We start from the raw sequence: 16732 nt of genomic DNA on the forward strand, positions 1-16732 counted from the left end.
GAAAAGGTTTTCTGTAGTGAAGGGGTTCTAAAATCATATAGTACTTAAACTCATAATCAAAAAGCAGTTATTTGGTTTGTGATACCTGTTGAAATTAAATGGCAGGTTGTACGAGTGTTACCTGCTTTCTTGAAGGAAGAGACTTGTTTTGGTTTAGATTGCATGGATAGTTTTTAAAGTTATCTCAGGGGTATTTCTTCTTTGCTTGGACTGATGCTGGTTACACAGTTGGTCTTTTGTAACATGACTTCCCCAGTTCTACATGGGCTAGAATCCTCACGTGACTGAGTAACGCCAACTGTGCCGCACGTGTGGATGGTGTTTCTACCAAGTCGATACTTTATTTGCTCAATAATCTACTTTTCTGGAAGTTACTGCAACACTTAAAAGCTTCTTCCCCTGCCCTCCCGCAACGGAAGAGGGGAAGAAAACCCCAACTCTCATCTGACATTTTACTTAATTCCCAAGCAGTGAGTTATAAAAATGAAATAAATAATCCCAGGTAGCTTTGTCTGTTTTAGTTACAAACAGCTACCTAAAAATCTATTCTTTAGGTTGAAACTACAGACATTTTGAAGAGAAAATGCTTTATGCTCTGGTTTGTTCGGGTTTTTTTGCGGGGAGGGGTGTTGATGGGGGTTTTTAGGTTTGGTCTGGGGTTTTTTGTTACTATTTTTTAAATAAATAACTTCACTATTTTCATCCCAACATCCATTTCTTTTTGCGGTACACAGGATGACAAAATTGAGGAAGCTGGTACTTGTTATTTTTATTTGTAATAGTGATTTTTAAATAATGCAGTGGACTGGAACGTTATGACTACATTTGAGGTCTGTGCTGGGAAGCTCTGTGAAAATGCATATGCTCAATGTAACTAGAACTGAAAAAAAAACTTATATGAAATCCTTCTCTTTAAAGGAGGATCTTCTACGTCTAAAGAAGCAGATGAGAGTATTCTGTCAAATCTGTCAACACTACCTGACCAATGTAAACACTGCTGTTAAGGAACAGGTTAGTGACTGTTGTTTATCCTTGTAGTCTTCTAAAATTACACTTCTAAAGCAGTTGAAAAGTTCCTGTTGCTAATACATAGCACTTAGTGGGCATGTGGTGTGTCTTAAATGTTTAGGCTGAATGACCTTTGTGCATCCATACTGTACTTGTATGCTTGCTCTCCTTCAGGTAATCTAGGTAGGATCTCAGAATCAATTTAAACTTGATTCTTTCAAGTAATTTTAGGCAGCATGAACTTTTATTCAGAGGGTGGTTTTGTTTTTCTTTCAGCAGACTGGGCAGGCACCCTGTAGCCTTCTGGTTTGTAGGTTAGGTGGAAGAGTTCCATTTCAAAGCTCTTGCTTACCATGTGGTGATGACACATACCTCTGGTGGAGCCGATTGTGGACTCAGACTCAGAGCTGGAAGAGCTAGGGGCAGCTATTAAAAGAGAGAAGTTATTGTTTCAGTTCTGTCTTTGAATGCTTTTATGTTCCCACATTTGTACTCTGACATATATGTGTCCATCCACTTAAGAACTGTGAAAACTACTTTCCTCCTCTTGCTGTAAACCTGTGAGGGCATACAGGAGCAACTTCTCTGTCTGTTCCCCTTCACCATGATGCCACTTACAGAATATATTCCTCGGTTCTTCAAAGTCCCAGGATTTTTGGGATCTCTGAATCAGGAGAAAAAGAATGGGTACTTTATACATGCCCACGTATGGACTGTGACCTGGGGGATTTTATTGTTGGGAAGTGGTATTTCTTCTTTTGTGGTCACCCTTAGGTACCCTCACACACTGGTCAGTTGTTAACAGTATTGTTTAGAGATATTTGGACACCAGTCTAGCAAATGCTTGGAAGCCTCGACAATGATGTACTGCTCAGAAAGGATGTGAGTAGTTTTCATTTGACCAATTTTATAGTCAGTCCCTCATGTTGTCCTGTGAGGGGGAGAGTTTTAGCTGGAACTAAGGTTTTGGATACTTCAGACAAAAAACACGTAGGTATTTAGTCCATGCCAGTAGTGCCTAACGTTTCAGGCAGGAGGCAAAAGTCCCGGCTTTTTTTAAAGAAAAATGCAGACATGAAGGTTTTGGGTGGGGTTTTTTCCCCCTCCGGTTTCAAAAAGAATTAAGACATCATCTTGGGAAATACTTGTCTTGAGTCCTGAGGGTCACAGGGTCAAAGGAAAAAGTTAAACTGTAGGTGCTGAGTCTCTTCCAGTCTGTGGTCAAGTTATTCTCTAGCCAGGACGCTCACAGGAGTTTCAGGTTCCAATGAAGAGCACAGGTTACTGATAGCCGGGTTAATTCAAAGTAAATGCCTTTAACAACCTGTAGGATGCTAAAATGAGAAAGAGAAAAAAAAAAAGTATCCCTCTGTGGGGAAAGGACCAAACTTATCTTCTGGATATAATACTTAAATTAAAAAAGTAGAAATCCAGGAGCCTTTATGCTGCTAAAGGTAGTAATAACATGGTTGAGCTTGAAGTTGAAAATCTGGTCTACTGAGTCGCACAACTGCAGCTTTTGAAACTTGCTATAACTAGAAAGTTCCTGGAACTGAATGGGGATGTTCTATGTGAGAGAGCTGCCTAGTGTCACAATTGCAAGGTGTTGGGTGCGAAAGTGTGAGTAACAAAAATTACTGAAGCTATGTGTAGGTCTCTTTAAAAGGCTGTAAAACTCTCAGGCTCAGCTGAATGCTCTAGAAACTAGAACTGTTTCAGTCAGATTGGGTACAATAACCATGGTTCTGCTTTCCTTCTCTAATCTCATGAAAGGGCACAAGGGACTTCAGAGGGGCATTTGTATTTTTGTGACCAGAAAATCAGTAATATTTTCTTCGAGGAGTTACAGAGCAGATCTGGTCATTAAAATGGATGTACTTAAGAGATCAGAGTCAAAGAGACGAGGTGCAGCACTAAGCAAGGTGTTGCCTTGGTCTGATAGCTTGAAGAATGTCAGGCTAGGTACTGATACATTTGAACTTTCTGGGGAGGGGGAGTGCAGACATTTAAAGCTGATACCAGATGCACAAGTTAGCCAGCAAAATGAAGAGGTGGTTGCTTTTTTGGAAGCAAGGCATACTTTAGGATTTAAAGGGATTGAATTACCTCAGCTGCTAGATGTTTTGCAAATGTGATCAAAACAATTTTAAAAAGTGTGCTATGATTGGTGTCCACAAAGTTCTCTAGTGGCCTAATGTATCTGTCAGGCAGAATTTGGGAGTTTCAGGCTCCTCATGTTTTAATCTCACAATGCTTTGATATTTAGTTGGCTTCACCTATGGCATATTTTTATTTGGAGACCTGTAAGAAACTATGTATATTTTGACTTCCAGTTGGCCTGTGTAGTTGTTTAGGGCCTAAGTGGCCTGTGTACACCATTGGGCTCTAAATATTTTAAGTGGATATACATTATTCTAAATAAAATCTGGTTTCCAACCAAATATTTACTAAGGTTTCTTTTTAATAGGCTTTCACGATTCTGTGTGATGTGTTGATGATCTTCAGTCATCAGATTATGACGGGAGGGCGTGACATGTTGGAGCCACTTGTTTACACTCCTGATTCTTCATTGCAATCTGAACTTCTCAGTTTTATTTTAGATCATGTCTTCATTGATCAGGATGATGATAATAATAGTGCAGGTTTGTACAAAATAAGTGTTTCCTTGATATTATTTGCCTTCTAACTGATGTTTGCCTATACTTTGTGGGTGATTGGGGTTTTTTTGTTTGGTTGGTTTTTTTCTTCTGGCATTGAGAGATGTGCGTGGGCACAGAGGTAGGTCTGTCTTTTAAAAGTCAGCAGCTGATAAGAGCACTTTTATTATTTGGGGACGTGTAGGATAACCATGGTAAAGGTTTGGTTTAATAGGCACAAGTATAAGTGTCTCTGTATCAGGAAAAGAAACTTGTCAGTGGGCAATTACATGCAGTGCTGTCAGAACCGAGATTTGATTTTCTGAATCCTGACCACTAGCCCATATCATGTTACATATAAATGCTTACATATGAAGTATTTAAACCCAACAGTTTTCATGTTCTGAACTCTTTCTAGATGGACAGCAGGATGATGAAGCTAGCAAAATTGAAGCATTACACAAAAGAAGAAATCTACTTGCAGCTTTCTGTAAACTCATTGTATATACTGTGGTGGAAATGAATACAGCTGCAGACATTTTCAAGCAATATATGAAGGTAAATCTGAAGCCTAGTAGTGATGCTTCATAAAACTACAAGAAATCAGTAGCTGTGGATTTTCTAATTAGAACTTATTTTTTACCTTACAAGGTAACTAATTCAGAATGTGATGAATTCAAAACTCCAGAGTTGGTAGTTTGTAGGTCTTTCAAAGCTCTTTTTCCGTAAGAAGGGAAAAAATGACTGAGATTAGTTTCACAGTTCCAGTGTGTGGGTAGTGGGCAGGGAGGAAGGAAACCTGATAATTATGGTTTTTTACATTGTTTCTAATAGATTTATTTTCTTATCCTAGTCAGTGGTATATTTTTAATTCAGTTACTAGTTTAGCAGGCCTTTTGAGAGTCTTCTCACAAAGATCAACTCCATGATGTCTGTCTAGACTCATCAAATAATTAGAGCTTAAACTTTGTAAATGGGGGAAAAAAAAAAGTTCTGTGAGTTCTGCTCCCTGCCTGCTGTGTGCCTCCCCCCCCTTGAAAGAAGTTATTTTTTTATAGTTGTTTCTATCTTATTTAAATATAAAACCCCTGTCTTGGCTTCTGGGATTCATAGCTGCACAATAATGAGTTCTGATTTTGCTAACACGATAAAGCTTTGCTCCTTGGTGATTATCTTAAAAAATTTAAAATTTGGGCAGCCTGCTTTTGTCTGTGTGAGCGCCCTACATATATTTTGAATCTCCAAATAACTAATTGGTTCTTTATTAAACCTGAAATACTTCAATAACTGAACAAGCAGCTGTCTTTATTGGAAAAATTATGGCTATGACATTGCCCATGAGTGCTTCCTTTCAGCAGAGAAATAGAAAACTCCCCACCAGAGTTACAGGAGTTACAAAAAAGTTCAGATTCTAATCTTGTACCCTGAAGGGGTGAACACGTGTCATTAACAAATGTGTCATGGCCTTGAAGATAGAGGTCGTTCTGCCTCTAAATTAATAGTAATGACAAGAATGGTAAGAAGTGGATATACTTTTCCTGATCTGAGGGTTTTTTTAATCATTTGGGAGGTGTTTTAGTATATGATTTTGATGATGTAATAATGAACATGTTAGGTTTTTTCTTTCTGAAAGTGTTAAAAAGATTTTTTTTTAACAACCCTAGATGTTGTTTTCTGAAGAATTCAGTAGTTATAATGTTTTCAACTAAAATGGAAAGTTAACCTTTTTTTAATTTTTTCCTAGTATTACAATGACTATGGTGATATTATTAAGGAAACTATGAGTAAAACAAGACAGATAGACAAAATCCAGTGTGCTAAAACGCTTATTCTTAGCTTGCAGCAGGTAAGAATGATTTATAATATTTTTATGCATGAAATTCCATACTGTAGATCATGTCATGTCATTTAATAGCTAGTGTGAGGTATTAATGAAGATATTCTTACGAAATGTAGGGATAGATAGGTCTAAATTGAAACACGTTTTCTGCAACTATTTGAAAAACCAGAAGTCTTCCTATACTTACCAAATACTGTGCTATGAAAAATGTATGTGAGAGGCTGATAAATAAGAAGGTATCACAGAGTTATATTCACTTCATAAGTCTAAAGCAATAGTTTGAGTCACATATTCAAAAATGTGTTGTGAAATTGCTAGTTTACTTCTTCATGAACAGATAAACAAGGGAAACACTTCCTGCCTGTGTGGTGGGGTTTTGTGTTTTTGTGGGTTTGTTTGTTTTGCTTTGCTTTGGATTTTGGGGTTGGTTTTTTGTCTTTTTTGATTTTTTTGTTTGTCTTTGTTTTGGTTTGGGTTTTTTTTTTAACTATTCTGAGAAGTAAGGGGAAGTTTTAGTAATTCAGTATTTCTTAATGTTTGGTAGGGGCTTCACCAATCTTTGAAATTAAAACATGATTTAATGCTCTCTTCAGTAAATGAGCTTGTTTGTGTGGAGACCTGATGAATTCAGTCGAGGTCAGAGTCGGATTCATCTGCTCACATGCACCATCTGCATGAATCTTACTTACAGGATCAGAACAATAAAGCCGTATCTCTGCAAACCACTGTAATCCAACATAGATCCCTGCTATTGTTGAAAGGAAACATGTAGCCCAATTTGTAATTTGTCCTCTGTCTCCCCACACATTTGGGTTTTTTCGGTTGGTTGGTTTTTGTTTTCTTTTTCTTCTTTTTGGGGTGGGGTGGTTTTTTTGGTTGGTTTTTTTGTGTTTTTTGGTTTTCTTTCTTTTTTTTTTTTTTTTTTTTTAAACTAGAGGTCATAGAGCCTCATAGTGGATATAGATCTAGATATTGAGCCTCTGGTTGAGAACTAGCCAGAAAAAGTTCTTGTGAAGCCCCTAAGCTGGTTTGTGTGTGTGGTTATTGCCAATACAAGGGAGGATGACACCTCTCCTTTTGATGGCAGCATGACTTCCAGTAGCTGGTGGAACTGCAACATAAAACATGCAACTAAATACTCCTACAGATTTTGAGGACTTTACACCAGACTTCACAAATTTTTGTGATACTCATCAAATGCTATCCTTTTCTGTCTTATGAATAACCAGACACATTCTAAAGGGCCTACAGAAGAAGTGAATGTGGTACAAATGACACGTGTAATGGGAAGGCAGTTTACACAATCCTAATACGGCAATAAAAATAGTAACGTGAGGGGACCCAAGTGTTACGAAACAAAACAAAACAAAAAATGCCCACATGTAAATTTAAAGAAGTAACTAGCATTTTTTCCAGGAAAACTTCTTCAGAGATAAACTAGAGAAGAAATACTAGAAGTGATAGTAGATAAAGCGAATAACTAAGTTGCAGTGAGCTACACCAACATAAAAGTATGCAACTATGGGCCAAAACGTATCTATAAATGAGAAAATGTTCATAGCCCTAGTAAGTCTGGTTTTGGTTTATTAAGTGTTATATGAGAGACTCCTCAAGGCTAGCCTTGACTTGGCTTAAACCTCCGTGTTTGTTTTTTTTGGGGTTGTGGAATTAAGAAAAAGGAAGCTGTAAAACACATTCTTACTGAAGCTTAGCTCTGTGTTGATTGATCCAAAGTTTGGCATAACCTTTTATTAAATCTCCATTTTCATTCCTTACAGCTCTTCAATGAAATGATTCAAGAAAATGGTTACAATTTTGACAGATCGTCCCCGACATTCAGTGGGATAAAGGAGCTTGCTCGACGTTTTGCTTTAACGTTTGGATTGGATCAGTTGAAAACAAGAGAAGCTATTGCTATGTTACACAAGTAATTGTGTGCTTTGTGTTACTTCCCTTTTTGTAAACATTTATTGACTAATGTTAAAATACCTTTTTAGTATTTCAAAATCAGTTTGTTAATACAAAACACATCAGCACTAGAGATGATATAGCCCATTTTTAAATTAGGAGATGACTGGAGTTTTGTCCCTGAATTAAACCCAGATGTTAAATAATGTTGATGTTCCTTCAGCATCATTGTATGAACCGGTAAATTATAGCAGTGTTGATGCTATCATGAAAAAGTATTTTTAATGTTTGACCTGTAACAGTAAGAACTGATGCAGTTCGTTGTCAGTGGTGGTCATGTGGCCTCATGCAGAAAAACTGAAATGCAAGGTAGAAACATGATGACAGAGTGCATCCAGATTCAAGTTAAGAATAGCATTCACTTCTTTTGCCAGAATGTGGAAACATCGAATTATTGCTTTCTTGATGTAGGAGAAAGGTGTTCAGTTTTGATAGCTCCCAGTGCTTAGAACTCTTTCTGTAGTTTGTGCTTTATGTGACTTAATTTTTAACTTTTTCTTAGGGATGGCATAGAATTTGCTTTTAAGGAGCCTAATCCACAAGGTGAGAGCCACCCACCATTAAATTTGGCATTTCTTGATATTCTGAGCGAGTTCTCCTCCAAACTTCTCAGACAAGACAAAAGAACAGTGTAAGTATTTTCTTAATATTCTTAATATTTATAATGATAACCATGAAAGACATGCATCTGAACAAATATGTATTTATGTATATTACATTCACATGAACTGGAATCTTCAGCACATGAGCAGTCAAGTATAATCACAAAGGGTAAATTATATTTATCCTTGTTATTCTTTTATAGTGGATGAACAGAAATAATATTCTGGATTTGCTGTTGTCAGGCCTTTTTGTTAAATGGATGAGGAGCGTTGGGTGTTAATTTCCGTAGTTACTTATCTTGACACGTTAACATCTTGTTACAGATATTTTGCATCTTTATATTTTTTTTTTCCATTTAAAGGTATGTTTACTTGGAGAAGTTTATGACCTTTCAGATGTCTTTACGAAGAGAAGATGTGTGGCTTCCTCTCATGTCCTACAGAAACTCTTTATTAGCTGGTGGGGATGATGATACTATGTCAGTGATTAGTGGAATTAGTAGTCGAGGATCTACAGTAAGAAATAAGAAGACAAAGCCAGCAACAGGGAAACGGAAAGTACCTGAAGGTAGAACTTTTCTCATCTTAAGATTTCCTAGAGTAGATATTCATATAAACGACACGTGTCAATCCCTGTTCGTTAGCTTGAGTGTATTCATATGCTTTAATGTATTTTTTTAAACAGGGTAACTTCTGTGTATGTATATGTCTAGTGGGAAAACTGTTCATTTAAAGAGTCTGAATAACATAACACTGATTCACAAAAAGAAAGAAAAGCACTATGCCGTGTTAAGTCACAGAATATAAAAGTATTTTACATACTCTAGCCAGTGGTTATAAATCCAGGCCTTTTGGGGGCATGTGTATGTCTTTGTAGCAAAAAGTAAAGAAATTGATTCTCAGGAAGCAGAAAGTACGTGCATTTAAGTCATGCTAAAATTGAATGTTTAAACTAGTTTGAAAGTGTTTACTGATGTCCTATGCTTCCTTCCAGCTGAAGAAAGCAGCAGTAGTGACAGCATGTGGCTGAACAGGGAGCAGACAATGCACACACCAGTCATGATGCAGACACCTCAGCTTACTTCCACAATAATGAGGGAGCCCAAGAGATTGCGACCTGAAGAAAGTTATATGGGTGTCTATCCTATGCAGCCTGAACACCACCAAGCTCCACTCGATTACAAGTACGTAGATGAGTAGGTCTGCTTTGTGTTAGTGTTAATACACAAAACCAGTTCATGTTTAAAATAGAATAATGGTCTTTTTAAGCACGCAAGTAACGTGGATGTTGGCTCAAAGGCAACAGGAAGAAGCCGCGCGACAACAGGAGAGGGCAGCGATGAACTACGTCAAGCTGAGAACCAACTTGCAACATGCTATGTGAGTGAGAGCGAAATGATCCTTCAGTGGTTTGGGGAGGGGAGGGTTTATTAAATGCAGTGTTACTTCTCTGTCCTCAAAGAGGGATACATGTTCTAGTTCTTGAGTATGGTTTTTGTGTGGTTTAAGTTGCCTTAGTAAAGCAGTGATAAAAGTGCATGGTGATGCAGCTAGTAATATGGGACTGTGTGATTTCTTGCTTATTTTTGAACTTAAATTCCAGAAAACTTAAATAGTAGTGAGCTTTGTAATAAAGGGAACTGGTTGCTGAACTGAATGCTATCTGTAGCATATACATATAATCAATACAACATGTGAAACATAATCTATATCTGTTCCTGACTGCAGAATCACTTCTAGAAATAAAACAAAAACAAATTTTAAAATAGATGTTCAATGTGTGAAGCAGAAAATTTCTGCTCAGTTTAATTCTGCTCTTTAGACTTACTAGAAGTCAAAGGAAAGAGTTCAGCTGCTTTCTTATTTACAAAAAAAAAGTATTACTTTTAAAGAAATTGCTGTCTTCAGCATTTCTGTGATCGATACAGATGTTTCTGACCTAAATTGACACCAAAGTCGAGAGGAATCCTGTAGTACCAGTTTTTGTAGAACTTGCCAACCTAAACGCAAAAACCTTATGAAGTCTTCCATATTGTGAATGAAGACGAAGGCAGTCTAATTTTTTTTTTTAAAAATGAATGTTGTCCCTCAGAGGTCATACATTTGTACTGCAGTGTCATTTACTTAATTGCGATTCATCCTGTGTGCGTTTTGGCATGCACGCTAATGAAATTATGTTCCAGGGCTAGTTTAGCTGAGGAGGGGAAGACTAGTTTTAGATGTTCTCTGTCTCAATGAAGACTCAGTGGTTCTACAGAAGGAAAGTAGAATTTGTAAACTAAAACTATGGATGTATATATTGAGGAGCATTACATCTTTCCCCTACTTGCGTTTAATTCTTTAATACCAGCACCTCATGTAACATAGTGGGGGCTTTTTGTTTGACTGGGTTTTTTTTTTTGTTTTTAATATAGTGACACCAGTCAGTAAAAGTAGAATGGCTCCTTACTTTTCTCATAAGGTCTGATGTTGCATGTAGAAGTTGTGAGGAAGGAGGATGAGGGAGTGTGTGGGAATATCTGAAAATAGATTTATGCGTCCACTTTATCACAAAGACGTTCTTCCTTGCCTTGTCATAAGGCAGGAACAGTTTTTCTTTAGGCGTCAAAACTTACGTTCTTTCTCATTTGAGGGTAAATACCTGCATGGAAATCTCTGAATTAGGCGTGGTTTTGATCTGCTTATCAATTCCTGCAGCCTCTTAGAATACCCATCTAGAGATTGTACCACAAAGTTCCATAAATTGATCTTTGTTAGCCATTCTCCCTCACTCTCTTGGTATCTTCTAGCTGGTTAAATACCAGCTTTATTTAGTAGTAGTTATGCATTTAACTACTTAATTTCTTTTCTATCTGATGGAATTATCATTTGTTGGCAGTTCCTTACTAACATTAACTTTTTAAATATTCAGATAAAAACTTGATTTAGTGCTAAACAGTATGCTTTCTCTTTTCATTTCAGTCGACGTGGCACAAGTCTAATGGAAGACGATGAAGAGCCAATTGTTGAAGACGTGATGATGTCATCAGAAGGGCGGATTGAAGATCTCAATGAAGGCATGGATTTTGACACCATGGACATAGACCTAGTAAGAAATTTACTTGTCTTTTTAGTGGATTTTGGATTTGGATTTCTGCCTTTAAGCACTAGCATATTTTCAAACTGCCATACAAAAAGCAAGAACACTTTCCGTAATAATCATTTGAGAGAGTAACATTTATCCCCTGTAAATTCTTACCCCATGGGAATTGGCTTCATTTATTACAGTTTAAAACCACTGTTTTTCCTGAAATTACAGTTAATATGTTTATTTGCTTGCTTTTTCTAAAGCCACCATCAAAGAACAGGAGAGAAAGAATGGAACTAAAACCAGATTTCTTTGACCCCGCTTCAATCATGGATGAATCGGTAGGTTAACTTACATAAGAGGAAAATAATGTAAAATCAGTCTTCGTGTTACAATACTCTCTTCCTTCAAATTTTAAATGCAAGGAATGCAATCTTAAGGTGTCTTCATTAGCTTATTTTGGCAGACTGGTACAGTCAATGAAATATTTTATGCTGTAATTCAGCTTCATAAATTCTAAGGTAGTCAATGTTCTTTGCAGATTTATAGGATTTTTGTTCTTAATACTTCGTATGTAGCTATATAAAATTCAAAAGCCTTTGAATCTGAGAAGGAAACACATCTGGTATGGAAAAGACCCTTGCAGAGGTTGGTAGCAAAGAACTTAAAAAAAAAAAAAATAATAAAAAAAATTTGTGTCTACACAATATTAAAGGCAAGTTTCCTGCTGTGATGAGCTTAGTTGAGTGACTGGTATCATTACCAGTTGTCAGCATTAGATGGTTTGCTTTTTTTTTGTTCTCTTTTTGTTCTTTTTTTTTTTTTTTTTAAATGGGCATATTTACTTTTGTGCATAAGTAAGATAATGGAGAAAATAGAGATAATACAGATATCTGTTTATAGAGATGAGAGGTATTTTTTCTTTCCATATAAAGTTTTAGGTCCAAAACATCCGAAGTCTGTAGTTTCTGCTTGCAGTTGCCCTTTTTTCCGACTTGATAAATCTGCAGTCTCTATTCTCTTTTAAAAATCTGCATGAGGGATTCCTTCTGTCTTGAACCACTTGTAATGTATGCAGCCATTTTTGACCTTGTGTAGCTGGTACAAAATTACACTGGAAATAACAAGCTGCAGCAAGCCAGCAGAGGACAGTACAACAAGGCTTCCTGGGAATCTTGGACAGCTTGGTGTGGAATTTGGAAGACGGTTATGTATTTTTTTTCACAGTATTGTTGCAGTGTGAACCTGTTCTTGTTATGGGAGAAAGAAGTCTTAAATGCTGTTTTAAATGCAAATCCATATATATCTTGTACCAGTAGGCCTTTGCTTTAGTAGTAATGAATCAGATTAGGTTGTGCATCTAGCTGTTGTGTGTTCTGTTCTTGAGTTAACACCAAGAAAGTGCATCACCTGTTTTCTGACATTCTGTTTTAAAATAGTTCTTCCCCTCCCCTTCTTAATTTTTAATTGATCGATCTCTGAAATACCAGCCATTTATTTTTTTATTCTGATAATGCTGAAAATTTGGTTGCCTACAGGTGCGTTTCATTGATTTCAGAAACCTTTCAGCTTTTCACTTTCTAAAACTAATGAAGAATAGTTTCAATAGGTTTACTAGGTTTAGCTAGGTTTTTTCCTGTTCCTTTATTTCTCATTCATCATCCCCCGTGAGCCCAGGATTTGCTAGGCGCTCTGTAGCTGCAGCATGGGACTAGCACCACATGATGGCAGCCGCTTACAGTCGTACTGCTCTGCAGGCTGCTGGAGCCAGCTCTGAGAGCCAGCCCAGCACTGGCCTGCCCCGGTGTGCCAGCAGAACACGCTGTGTGCTGGTCCTCTGCACGGAGGGAGCAGTGCTGCGCTGACACGAGTTGGTACGGTCAGGGGGCACCATCTAGCAAACCTCTCTCCCAGGCAGGACGCGGCAAGGGTGGTGATCCTGGAAGCAGGACTGCAGAAAACAGCTGTATCGCAGAACACAGCTGCTCATTAGCATAAAACACACCTAAATGAATTTAACTGCCTAAATGAGGAAAGCTCTGCTAACAGTTTAGGAGACAACATGAATCCATATTAAATCAGCTGAATTTATCAGTATTTTAAATGTAAAAAACCCAGTTTCAAAAATGAAAAAAAAAAAAATCTTCTCTGAATAAGGTTAATTTTCTTTATTCATATAATTTATTTCAGAGCTCCGTTATTCTTGGAGTTGTTGCACTTGTTTTCAATAGACCTAGACATAATAAAGCTGTTTAATTTATTCAGATGCACATGGTTTATGGTCAAAATTTTAGTCTGTCTCCTCATTTTTGATGAGTTCAGTTATTGCTGCCGCCAGAGGCAGTTGGGTCTTAGTCTGCTATATCATATCATGCATCTAAAGTGAATTTAATACCAAGAATAGTAAAAATTGGTTTGTAAACAGATAAATGTGAACAGCAGTGTTAAGGTTCAGGAAAAGAAAGTCTCTCATGGCTTTTTCTGATTTTATAAAGTTCTGTAAAAGCCAGGACAGTCGAGATCTGGATCTTCTGGGGAATTTTTTGACGTATCAGTGGTGATAGCTGCTTCCACTGGCATAGAAAAGTATATGGGCTTGCTCCCACATGGGAAGTGAAAACTGATTGTTTGAGGAAAGCTTTTTCTTCACTTAATCACACAGTCTGCTGAAGGACAGTATTTTGATTTTTACCTGATTATTTTTTGATTTTTTTCAATGTCTTCCTGACAGAGTTGATCTATTTAATAGGAAATATTAAGTTTGTGTCCTGGCTAGCTGCTGCGAGATGACCTGTTGTTTTTATGAACACAGACACAGCAGCAGCCAGTGTATAGAGTGTTTTGTTCCCAGGCTTAGTTGCTGGAAACTACACGCTTGAAATCAAATTAAGGCTTATAGAATGCCATTGTCCAAGAAGCCTAAGTTAGGCAACTAACTAAAAATTATTTTGCAGTTATTACCTAAAACAATTAAAGCACAGTCTTTATCACATTCCTACTGGATCTAGTTAATTTCAAGTGTGGAAAAAAATACTTTCTAATGAATGAGGTGCCCTTTTCATATCATTACATAAATCAGAAGTGTGGTGAATCTGGTTTGGAAGAAAAATAAACTTATAATGCCTTAACGTATCTTGAAGTGTCTTAATCTTAAATCATATACTAATTGCTTTGTTTTTTGTTAAATGTGTAGTAGACTACAAATTGACACCATTTCTAACTTTTTTTTTAGGTTCTTGGGGTGTCAATGTTTTAATACCAGAGCAGCAAATAAATCAGTGGTGAAGTCATTTTCTAAATGGAAGAGGAAGTTTTTCAATACAAAATTGTGGTAGATACAGTGAAATTCTGAACAGATTTTTCTCTAAGGAGAATGACATGCTTTCAAGATCAAGTGCATTGAAGGGGCAGTTTTGTTTGCCTGAAAAAAAAAAAGGAAATGTAAAGGACAAGTAAACAATTTGAGGATAAGCTACACTTTTTGTTGGGGGAAAAAAAGTCAATATTTTATTTATGTGCTATCAGTTTATTTCTGGATTATAAGTATTCCCTCTGAGTTCTAATCTAACAGTCTGAGAGGTGTTCGGTACAGATTTGAGTGCCTCTCGCTACATTTGCTGGCTATACTAAATAATCATGAGCTCTGCTGGGTTGCTGTTTACATCCATGAACTGAAATAATAGATGGATTGGTTTTCTTACAGTGATAGAACCAGAAGAGTGTCAGTATTTTAAATTAAATGCAAACTTCAGCAACAGAAGGTTTGTATTAATTAATCATGGGGAAAAATACATAAAGCAGAATTTTAACAGCTTTTTAATCTAAACCACACTTTTATTCCAAAAGCTTCACGCTAGCCTTCTCAGAAAGGTCCATAAACTATGAGCTACCAGAAAATAACAGATCTCAGTCATGCTTGCCCATTACCAACCCTGAAAGTTTGCTTGTCCTTTAAGAAAAATGTAATGTTGTGAAATTCCTTCCAGTAGTGCCACTGTATTTTGTCTCCAAATAAAAGAAGCTTATTGTAGTATGTTTGCAGAAAAATTCTAAACAAAAATTATACAGCTTATTAGAGTGTGGGAATAGGGATCTAAATTTTAAATAAAATTATATATATATATAAATTGGTGCTGATTTTATAATTGCGCAGTTTGTTTAGTTTTTTCTTACTTTTAAATTCCAACTTAAAATTATGAGGTTTCAGAAATATATTGAAAGTTTAACAATGTTTAAAAATAGAAGAGCATGAGAATTCATGCTTTAAAAATGATTTTTAAATTTGTATTTTATATTGTTTTATCTATCTGTCTTTGCAAGCAGTCTTCAGGTTAAAGATACTTCTAACAGGTTACAGTACATTTCCTCTGTATGTAAATTAGATTGGATAATAGAAATTCATAAACAACCCATAATATTCTTTGAAAGCTAAGCTTTAAACTTCATTTTGTGTCCATTCACAAATAAATTAAATTTGGTCTAAAACAGAAAGTGGATCTATGCCATTTTGACATCGACTCATTTTGCAAGGCTTAGGCAGCTAGACATCATTTTAAAGGAAATATTAACTTATATTACATATGTATATTTTTTGTCAGTTGTCTCTCAGTTCTTGAGGTATATTATTTTAATCATTCCATGCCTTAATACGCTTGCAATACAAGAATCTCCCCACATGGGTGAATACAAAAAGGCTTCCTGTTTTTAGACTCAGAAATTAAACATTCGGCTGTGGTAGCCAAAAACCATAGATTATCTAAAGGATCATGATAAAATATAATTATTTTACTAAGTCATGGGGTAACAACAAACTCAAAACTAGATCTGCCTAACTCATTTTACATAAATAAATACTCTCATGTCTAAAAGTACTGCCTATATTGTTTTTCACACCACTGCATTTAATAGAACTGCTGAGAGGACTGTATATATGATTTTAAACTTAAGTTGATTTTTCTTACTCTTGAAGGAGTGTTTCTTTGTGAAAGCAGTTCTTACAGCTTTGTTTTCAACCAGCTAAAAATGTTTTATATATTTACCTTAACCTGTTGTCCTCCACATTCTATTGTCCTAATTGTACTGTTTTCTGATTTGTATTTATGTCTTGAGACAGTAACTTTTTGAATAAAAATAAACCTACAGTATGTTGTATGTTTGATCTTTTTAAATCGGGGTTAGGGGAGGACAGTGAAGAAAGGGGTATGAGTAATGCAAATGTTATGTTTATAGAAATCAAAATCTTTTTCCATGTCTTTTAAGTGTTTGTCTCAGAGTTGGGATAATGTATGAAAAACTGCACTGTTTTATATTTGTAATAAATTGTACAAGTTTTTAAAATGTGAATAAAGCACTAATTGGGTAATAATTTAAAGTAGAAAAGTTAATGCAATCATGATTGTTTTAAATATGCTTTAATTTGAGATAAACTTGTTAAAAGAATTAGTGTAAATAGAGTGAGCTTTTCAAGAGGTTAGTACCTGCAAATAAAATTTTTAAAATTTGTATAGAACTTTTACATGCCAAGAAATCAATGGTTAATTATTTTTGTGTTATGTTTTTTAAAGGTGTATCAGTAGCCTCTCTTGGTTTCTTTTTCCTATTAACTTTTATC

At 36.1% G+C, this 16732-nt stretch overlaps 1 protein-coding gene across 5 annotated transcripts in view; it reads left to right on the forward strand.

Moving 5' to 3' along the window:
* STAG2 (STAG2 cohesin complex component) overlaps positions 1 to 16262 on the forward strand; it is an 80898-nt gene extending 64636 nt beyond the window's left edge. For 3 of the 5 annotated variants that reach the window (XM_064463307.1, XM_064463309.1, XM_064463308.1), the window contains exons 23-34: positions 919 to 1011; positions 3476 to 3650; positions 4063 to 4202; positions 5389 to 5490; positions 7263 to 7411; positions 7955 to 8083; positions 8417 to 8622; positions 9049 to 9238; positions 9324 to 9434; positions 11016 to 11142; positions 11385 to 11462; positions 14354 to 16262. In XM_064463307.1, coding sequence (XP_064319377.1) covers positions 919 to 1011; positions 3476 to 3650; positions 4063 to 4202; positions 5389 to 5490; positions 7263 to 7411; positions 7955 to 8083; positions 8417 to 8622; positions 9049 to 9238; positions 9324 to 9434; positions 11016 to 11142; positions 11385 to 11462; positions 14354 to 14377 — 1524 coding nt within the window. In that variant the 3' untranslated portion in view covers positions 14378 to 16262. Of the gene's footprint in view, positions 1 to 918; positions 1012 to 3475; positions 3651 to 4062; positions 4203 to 5388; positions 5491 to 7262; positions 7412 to 7954; positions 8084 to 8416; positions 8623 to 9048; positions 9239 to 9323; positions 9435 to 11015; positions 11143 to 11384; positions 11463 to 12056; positions 12368 to 14353 lie in introns of those variants that run through there. The other 2 variants (XM_064463311.1, XM_064463310.1) reach the window with 2 other exon arrangements.
* The last annotated feature ends 470 nt before the right edge of the window (positions 16263 to 16732 follow it).

This window comes from Phalacrocorax carbo, chromosome 11 (genome assembly GCF_963921805.1).
Source record: "Phalacrocorax carbo chromosome 11, bPhaCar2.1, whole genome shotgun sequence".
Taxonomy (NCBI): domain Eukaryota; kingdom Metazoa; phylum Chordata; class Aves; order Suliformes; family Phalacrocoracidae; genus Phalacrocorax; species Phalacrocorax carbo.